Source organism: Giraffa tippelskirchi, chromosome 12 (genome assembly GCF_054371585.1).
Source record: "Giraffa tippelskirchi isolate mGirTip1 chromosome 12, T2T-mGirTip1v1.2.pri, whole genome shotgun sequence".
Lineage (NCBI taxonomy): Eukaryota > Metazoa > Chordata > Mammalia > Artiodactyla > Giraffidae > Giraffa > Giraffa tippelskirchi.
This window is the reverse complement of record NC_137286.1, coordinates 67,631,295-67,640,743: the sequence shown is the minus strand read 5'-3', so window position 1 is coordinate 67,640,743 and position 9,449 is coordinate 67,631,295. Positions and strand designations below refer to the sequence as shown.

General features: G+C 56.4%; 1 protein-coding gene across 1 annotated transcript; it reads left to right on the top strand.

Moving 5' to 3' along the window:
- The first annotated feature begins 4,217 nt into the window (after positions 1 to 4,217).
- On the top strand, positions 4,218 to 9,296 carry LOC145529915 (uncharacterized). Its single transcript, XM_081550682.1, has 3 exons — positions 4,218 to 7,671; positions 8,071 to 8,383; positions 8,634 to 9,296. Exons 1-3 carry the CDS (start codon positions 7,435 to 7,437, stop codon positions 9,260 to 9,262), a joined length of 1,179 nt encoding a protein of 392 aa, XP_081406808.1. The 5' UTR covers positions 4,218 to 7,434; the 3' UTR covers positions 9,263 to 9,296.
- Positions 9,297 to 9,449: the final 153 nt, after the last annotated feature.

Below are 9,449 nucleotides of genomic sequence, written 5' to 3'. Positions count from 1 at the left end.
GTGGCCCTTTGCCCGGAGAAACAGAAAGGTAACACGGGGAGCCCCAGGCCGGGCCAGCCCACCTCTCCCATGCCACCCGGAAACACCGGGTCCTTTGCCTGTGTGTGTGGATGCGGGTTTCTCGGGGTGTGTCTCCCTCAAGGAAGCCCAGGCGGATGTGGGGTCAGAAGCCTGCGGGCAAGTTGTGTCCACACCCCAGGGGAGAGCAGGCTGGCTGGGATGGGGAGAGTGCGGGCAGCGCCGGCCGCCCAGGCTGGCCTCACACCCTCAGGTGGGTCTCTTTCCTCCCGGGTGGGGATCTGAGCAGACACACGTCTCTGACCCTTCTGGGAAGAGAAGTTCGAGCAGGCAGAAGCAGCGGCTCCACTGGCCAGGCCCAGCTCGGAAAAGTCCCAGCATGGCTGGCTGACGGTCACTGTCGTTGCAGAGCTTCCCACGTGATGAGGCCGAGGACGGGGACACCCCGTCCACCTCCCGGAGGGAGGGGTCGGAGCACCACCACCCCGCCCCTGAGGCCCAGTGCAGGCTCCAGGTGAGCGTGCCCACGGAGGCATCAGCCCCACCGGGGGCGAAGCGGAGGCGGGGAAGGCCTGCTGCCGAGACACCACACAGGATACACCCGGCGGCCCAGTCTGAGGCTGCCACGGAGCTCAGCACACCCGGCTCCGACCCAGAGTCCCGAGAACCCCAGCCTCTGAGGCAGCAGGAGGACCTGGAGCCCAGCACGCCAGAGCACAGAGGTGAGGACGCTGGGGCTGGTGCACGGGAGTGTGTGGGGAGGGGGTGCTGAGCTACACAGGGACGAGTCCCCGAAAGATGCTGCTGGGCCTGCAGCAAGCGCTGGCCTCACACCCCCACCCCCATCTTGCACACTTCAGTCCCAAAAGACATCCGACCCTGGGTATTCTTTGGGAATCTCTTGGAAGCTTTCTGTCCCGGGATACGCACATGCCAAGGCTGGCCTGTGGGCAAACTTTGCTTCTCCCCCAGCTCTAGCACTGGCCTCCAACTGGAACCAGGCTCCACTTCCCAGACCTGTCCCTACAGAGGTGGTGGCTCCAGGTGCAGGACCCAGGGATCCACCGAGGGCAGATGGAGAACCGAGACTTGCCCTCGCAGAGACACCAGGCCAGCTGGGTTCTGGCCAGCACACCGGGCAGATCGGATCTCCGTGCCTGCAGGACCCCCAGCCCCAGGCACTGATGTCCCACCCCCTCAGCCAGAACCTCCACCTCCACGTGCACCTGTACCTGCTCGGGCTTTGGCAGGAGAACCCGAGGCAGAGGAGGAGTCACCGCCTCGGCAGGGAGAGCCTGCCCTGGCTCCCGCGCAACACCCAGACGCCGACGATGACTCACCCACCCCTGCAGGAAGAACGAGCCCCCGCTCTGGACAGAGACCCAGAGCCCTTGCCGGAAACACCACGTCCAGGGGAGCGGTCGGCTCTGCCGCCTCCATCCCTGTCGGCTCACCGTGGACGCTGTCAACTCGGTCTGCCCCCAGGGGACATGGAGTTCCTTTCCCCTGAACTGCTTTGCATTTGGTTTGTTTCCACCTTTCTGGTGATGTTTTATTTTTTGTATGGTTTCCTGTATTTTTGTTGGTTAAGTTGGGATTAGTAAACTTTTTCATCATTGTTGCAATTTGGGAACACTGTTGTGTAACTGGTGATACTGTGTTACCATCACCACTTTGTGGTTTCAGACCCGTTTGATCTTTATGCCCCACCCCCCAACAAAGCCTGGATTCAAGGCAAGCACGCCCTGTTCATCCCTCCCCCCGATCCTGAACACAATTTCATCTTTTCTTTCTGCATTCCTTCCTATATTCTTGGTGTCCCCAGTCAATGACTCTCAGTGAAATGACTGAAGGAGTTTCTTTCGGACTCTCCACCTACTGTAAGACTCCATTGGAGAGTTCTCATTTTTATGTCATTTGAACTAGCCTTTGATAGCTGACAGGACGGTGTACGTCCTTTCAAGATATCATGTGCCAAACGAAGCCCTTTTGGCAAATGCCATCATTATCTCCAGGCAGGCATTGCTGTTTGAAGGGTGACATCTCAGCCAGAAGGCAGAGGCTGAGCTCCTCTTGTTGCACCAGCTCCCAAAAGAAGCCAAGAAAGGGAGCTGGAACAACAAACCACCCCAACGCCCAGGAAAGCGTTCTTCACGACAGAAGGCTAGAAAATGACCCAACAACCTTGTGGCCCAGAACCCCTCTAGAAAAATCACTGTTCCATAAAAAAGAGAAACACGTGGGAAGTTCCAAGGAGAGGCGATGCCCATGGCCAGTGTACTTTAGAGACGGCCTGACCGCTCCGGGGAAGACACGCACCGACGGAACCCCTTGGGAAACAGCAGTGAGAGTCCTCACCGTCGTAAGGGTTTCCTCTGGGGACAACCTGCCCTGGGCACCACATGAGGGAGCAGACCGGCTTCTCTTCCTCTGCCCCCACAGCATTCACTCATGAAGGCAGCTCAGGTGTTCTCATGCCCTGCCTGCCTGCCTGCCTGCCTGGCTCATCCGTGAGCTGTGACCACCTCCAGGGCAGGACTCCACCTTCTCCTCTCTGTGTACCGTGAATCTGCACACAGTGGGCTTTCAGAACCTTAGGAGACTTGAGCCATTCCCACTCGAGCCAGAACCCTCCCCAGGAAGGAAAACGGCTGTGGGGTCATTTTGGCCCCAGCACTGGTTCCGAAAGCCTGGCGGCTCCTACAGCCTCTACGGTGTGAAGAGGGAGGTCCCTTTTGACAGAGCTTTCCGGCTGTCAGATCTAAGCTGTTGTTTCACTGTCAGCTGTGTCTCTTCCGTTGCAGCCAGGTGGGCCACGCTGCTCCAAAGGGGCTCACAAGCTGAGTGGCAAGGGAGGTATTGAGAGGACAGGGATGGCTACAACGTGCTGCAAACTGAGTGAGGGTCCCCACAATCCTCAGCAAAGGTCTGTGGTGTGCAAGTGGGGAGTAGAGGGCCCCCAAGTTCCAAAGGAAGGGAGGTACTCGGGAGCTAAAGCCCTTGGCTGCTGTGGTAGCAGCTGCAGATGGCAGCTCGTCCACAGTGCACTTCGAATGAGGTCATATGAGCGGGACTCTGGAAATGGCTCCGAAATCAAGAGAAAGGGGTCAGGGTATGTGGGAATCCGGCGGGGGTGGGGGGTGGATGAAGGAAGGTGTCCTTCCTCTCTCCAGTGCAATTTGGTTTGGTGAGTCTCAAAGCTACCAGATGGCACTTCCCAAGTCAGGCCCCCGCAGGAATCAGGGTGGGCTGCGTGCCTCGGCCCCTGCCACAGGGACAAGCCACACCAGTGGCCTCCCTGAGCTCCAATGGCCGGATCTGGGGGTTCTGTCTGGGTGCACACCTCCTTGCTCTGGCCAAGTTCCCCCCTTCTCTGAGCACCAGCTTCATCCTCTCGAATGAGGACATCGATTGCTACCTTGGCACGTTACTCTCTTCATCCTGTGAAGACTCATTAGGCTTATCCTACAATTACTAGCTGGCCCGAAGAGATATCTCCTGAATCCAGATTAAGCTGGAGTCTCCCAGGCTCATCTGGCATGTCTTCCCTGAAGTCTGCCAAAACCCACACCCTTGCATTTCCAGGGACTCCCCTTAGCCAGCTGGGCAGAAAACCCAGCATGGTTCAAACAAGCTGACAGACAAGCGGGAGAGGACTCACGGGCAGACGGCCTCCCTCAGGTCTCGGGTGGAGCTCTGGGACCACAGCAGCAGCGGGCCATCTCAGCCCCTGGGCTCAGCAGCGCCCTCATTCTCAGGCCGGCGGCTCTGCCCTGAGGGGAGCAGGAAGGTCACCAACTGCCGCAGGCGGACCTCAAGCCCCTCCCACTGCTGGAGCCTGACCTCCCCCGGCCCCACCCCTTCCCCTACCCCAGCAGGACGAGAGCTCGTCTTCCCCTGGCTTCCAACGTGAGGCACGGCCCTGGGCCCCGATTGGGCACTGCCCCAGTCCGGAGCCAATCACAGTGGCCAGGGAGGTGGAACACACCGATTGGCCAGGGCCAGGTCATGTGACCATACTCCCCAGGAAACTCAAATATTACCAAGATTCCCTAACAAACCAATGAACAAAATTATCCAGTAAAGGCAAACCGTACTTTTTAATGAGGCCAATGTCACAGAAAAAAAAAAAAATCCTTCACAATGAACTGCTCAAGGAAGCTACTAAATAAGCTTTCAGAAAAGTTAAGACGTTTTTTTTTTTTTTTAATAGGGTGACGGAGAGCTATACCTTTCCCATCTATGTGAATTTAGGTTTAAACTAGATTTCCCTCGGCTATTATATAAGACAAAAAACCCCACATCACCCCCTTTCACTCCCCCCACCCCCAAAAAGTGTTTTAGTCTATTGAATTTTTGTGTCCTCAGTTGTGTCTGATTCACGGCAACTCACGAACTCTACACAGCCAGGCTCTTCCGTCCATGGAATTCAGGGCAATTTTTTCTGTCACAGCAAATGCCCACCCTGGGTGATCCAAAGGCAAGGGCTCAGAGGCTCCTGAGAGACTAACTCCTTTCAGCTGAGCACAGAGCTGGCTCCTCACTGGGATGCCTGTGGCCTGGGGCTCCCAGAGGGGAGAGCAGCACTCGCCCCACCGTGTGGTCACTGCTGGAAGTGCAGGCTGCTCCTCACTCCCCCTTGACAGTGTCCCTGAGGGCAGAACAGTGGGAATCTACTCAAGGTGGAAACGCAAACTCCGATGCAACCAAACTTCCCACAAGGTCTCCAAAACCTCTCAGGAACAGGGAATTGGAAACTGCAGGGCATGACATGAATGGAGATGGAGACTTGACACCTTACACCGAGTTCACTTCCAGTTATCCCTAGACAAAGTTTCCATGAAAACTTGTCACAAATCTAGAAGAACAATGAGCAGAAACCGGACACGTGCTTTGAGTCTTCACACACAAAACAAAAAGGCAGCCCACAAAACAACCCAGAGAATACAGTGGACTTTGCAAAATCAAAGATATCTACTGTGGGAAAGACCTCATTACAAAAGCAAAAGACAGGTCATACATCGCGAGACGAATGAGTGGAAACACAAAGCTTCTCAAGGATGTGTCTCCAAACAGACAAAGAACACCAACACGACAAGCCTGTGAAAACTAGGGAAAGGTCTGAAGGGACAGCAGACTGAGGAAGACACACACAGAGTATCCCGGATGATGTCCAGCACTGAGGGCCTGAAGAAACAACAGTCTAGTTGCACTCCCTCAGGCCTGTGTGACCCTGGATGAGGCCTCTGTTTCCCGGTGGCTCTGAGAGATGGACAGGGAGGAAGGGGAAGAGAAATCACTTGCATTTCTAATACTCACAGCAAAGTCTTCCAATGAGAAGGGAATTATCACCCCCACTGACAATGCCATTCACTGAAGTGATACCCACGAGTCCATCTAACCCAGAAGGGAAGGAAGGACCTGTTCTCACAAAACGGCGAGAGATGGAAGAAGGAAGATCAAGCCCACACCAACCACTGGAAAGAGAAGCTGTGCTCAGGGCTTGAAAGAATTCCTATTGGGAAAATGATGTCACAGCCCCACAAGGCAATCCACAGCTTCGATGCTATTCCTCCCAAAATGCCAATGCATTTTCGCACCGAACAAAGAATTGCAAAAGGGGTACGGAAACAGAAAAGAGCCTAAATTGTCAATACAATCCGACCAATTGTCAATACAAGCCCCGATACGGACATCCAAGGTTGTGTGAAAGGAAATTAGACGACCAAACTAGGATCCTCAGGAGAGTATCGGAGAAGGCGATGGCGACCCACTCCAGTACTCTTGCCTGGAAAACGCCCTGGACGGAGGAGCCTGGTAGGCTGCAGGCCATGGGGTCGCGCAGAGTCAGACACGACTGAAGTGACTTAGGCGCAGCGGCAGCAGCAGGACAGTATGCTATTGGGAATACAACAACACACACAGATCCAGATCGATGGAATAAAGTTGAGGGTCCAGAAACAAACCCCGGCATCCATGGTCAACTCATCTCTGACACAAAAGGGGAGAATATCCAAATGGGAACAAGAAAGCCTCTTCAATAAATGTCCATGGGAAAACCAGACAGCTACATCTGAAGAACGCTATTGGTTTTGATCTCACACCACCTCAATATTGGGGAAAAACCTCACCCTAAAGACTGATGTCATGAGATAGCTAGAAAGAAGCGTAGGTCAAAGGCTCCTTAACATCAGAGTCTCCTTGCCATTTGCTGGGCGGAGGTAGAAATGGGTCTCTTCAAGTAAGGGAAAGAGGAAAACGAAGTACGCCAATGGGTTTCCATCCAATGGAACCTCTTCACAACAGAGAAGCTAAGCATTCAGAAATGCAAAAGATAGGAAACGGAACATGAGAGACTCCTTGCAAGTGGTGTATCTGAGAAGGGGTTCATATGGAAAGAGACGAAGAATGCACAGCACTCAGATTCCAAGAAACACCACCACCACCCTTGACCCTTCCCCCATGACCAACTCCGACCTAAAGCCTTTCTCTCCCTCTAACCTATCCCTAAAACATAACCCTCATCTAATCATATACATGTGCATTCCTAGCATCCATCCATCCACACACGAGAGAGAAAGAGGAAGACACAGACTGAATCGAGAAGGGAAAAGAGAGGGACACAGCCAGAGAGAGACACGGAACCAAAGAGAGGAAAGGAGTCGATGGTCCAGACTTTTCATCAATCTGTCTCGAAGGTAGAAGCAATGACAGCGCCCATCCACCCCAGAAGGGGGAAAAGGACGGAAGGTTTGGAGAGGAAAAGACAAGAACGCAGGGAGCCATTAGAAGCTCAGCCACCCGCAGAAGCCGAGCTGGGACACTTGAACAGAATCTCAATGGAAACAGAGGACCAGAAAGTTGGCTACTCTTTTCTATAAGAGAGGGAGACCTTCGAGTCTTCCTTTCGCGCCTCCAACTTGGATGCGGGGTCTCAAAACACTCAGGAGGGGGAGTGCCTTTTCCTGGGTACCACGGCGCATCCAGGCCTCGTTCTGCCCCATTCTGTCCTGTGTCAGCCCTGGATGGAGTCTTTCTTTCTGAAGTCTCAGCGCACAAGCTCCACGTGATATCGGCCCCAGGTGGAAAGGCATGGAGCTGCTCGTAGGCCGACAGACCTAGGAAGCAGATGGGAGAATGACCCCCACTCTGCAGATGGAGAGACTGGGGAAACCCTGAGGGGCATACGCTTGTCCAGGGCCACACCACTTATGAGAAGAAGGAGCCTGGTCTGAGAGCAGCGGGGTCCTCGGAGCTCAGGCCCTGGCTGCACCCAGGCCTCCCCAGGGCTGTGGGCTGGGCTGTGTGGCTGTCACTGTGCCTGCACATGGCCTAAGGGGGGTGGTCGAGCAGTCAGAAACCCAGAGATTCCCTTGGGAAGTTTTGGGGAAGGGACCTCAGCACGAACCCCAGGAAATGATGTCACCTGCCGGCAACAGAACCCAACAGAACCCGCAACCCGGGTATCCAGGCCTCCAGAGCGGAGAGGAGCCCCCAGCCAGATCACTTGCTGCCAGGATGTTCTGCTGTTTGCCCCTGCCCAGAGGCCGGGGCCTCAGGAGAGCTCACAGGCAGTGTGCGTGGGCACCCTGTCGACGTTGGCTCAGGGCACCCCCGAGAGGCCTGTGGCCCTTTGCCCGGAGAAACAGAAAGGTAACACGGGGAGCCCCAGGCCGGGCCAGCCCACCTCTCCCATGCCACCCGGAAACACCGGGTCCTTTGCCTGTGTGTGTGGATGCGGGTTTCTCGGGGTGTGTCTCCCTCAAGGAAGCCCAGGCGGATGTGGGGTCAGAAGCCTGCGGGCAAGTTGTGTCCACACCCCAGGGGAGAGCAGGCTGGCTGGGATGGGGAGAGTGCGGGCAGCGCCGGCCGCCCAGGCTGGCCTCACACCCTCAGGTGGGTCTCTTTCCTCCCGGGTGGGGATCTGAGCAGACACACGTCTCTGACCCTTCTGGGAAGAGAAGTTCGAGCAGGCAGAAGCAGCGGCTCCACTGGCCAGGCCCAGCTCGGAAAAGTCCCAGCATGGCTGGCTGACGGTCACTGTCGTTGCAGAGCTTCCCACGTGATGAGGCCGAGGACGGGGACACCCCGTCCACCTCCCGGAGGGAGGGGTCGGAGCACCACCCCCCCGCCCCTGAGGCCCAGTGCAGGCTCCAGGTGAGCGTGCCCACGGAGGCATCAGCCCCACCGGGGGCGAAGCGGAGGCGGGGAAGGCCTGCTGCCGAGACACCACACAGGATACACCCGGCGGCCCAGTCTGAGGCTGCCACGGAGCTCAGCACACCCGGCTCCGACCCAGAGTCCCGAGAACCCCAGCCTCTGAGGCAGCAGGAGGACCTGGAGCCCAGCACGCCAGAGCACAGAGGTGAGGACGCTGGGGCTGGTGCACGGGAGTGTGTGGGGAGGGGGTGCTGAGCTACACAGGGACGAGTCCCCGAAAGATGCTGCTGGGCCTGCAGCAAGCGCTGGCCTCACACCCCCACCCCCATCTTGCACACTTCAGTCCCAAAAGACATCCGACCCTGGGTATTCTTTGGGAATCTCTTGGAAGCTTTCTGTCCCGGGATACGCACATGCCAAGGCTGGCCTGTGGGCAAACTTTGCTTCTCCCCCAGCTCTAGCACTGGCCTCCAACTGGAACCAGGCTCCACTTCCCAGACCTGTCCCTACAGAGGTGGTGGCTCCAGGTGCAGGACCCAGGGATCCACCGAGGGCAGATGGAGAACCGAGACTTGCCCTCGCAGAGACACCAGGCCAGCTGGGTTCTGGCCAGCACACCGGGCAGATCGGATCTCCGTGCCTGCAGGACCCCCAGCCCCAGGCACTGATGTCCCACCCCCTCAGCCAGAACCTCCACCTCCACGTGCACCTGTACCTGCTCGGGCTTTGGCAGGAGAACCCGAGGCAGAGGAGGAGTCACCGCCTCGGCAGGGAGAGCCTGCCCTGGCTCCCGCGCAACACCCAGACGCCGACGATGACTCACCCACCCCTGCAGGAAGAACGAGCCCCCGCTCTGGACAGAGACCCAGAGCCCTTGCCGGAAACACCACGTCCAGGGGAGCGGTCGGCTCTGCCGCCTCCATCCCTGTCGGCTCACCGTGGACGCTGTCAACTCGGTCTGCCCCCAGGGGACATGGAGTTCCTTTCCCCTGAACTGCTTTGCATTTGGTTTGTTTCCACCTTTCTGGTGATGTTTTATTTTTTGTATGGTTTCCTGTATTTTTGTTGGTTAAGTTGGGATTAGTAAACTTTTTCATCATTGTTGCAATTTGGGAACACTGTTGTGTAACTGGTGATACTGTGTTACCATCACCACTTTGTGGTTTCAGACCCGTTTGATCTTTATGCCCCACCCCCCAACAAAGCCTGGATTCAAGGCAAGCACGCCCTGTTCATCCCTCCCCCCGATCCTGAACACAATTTCATCTTTT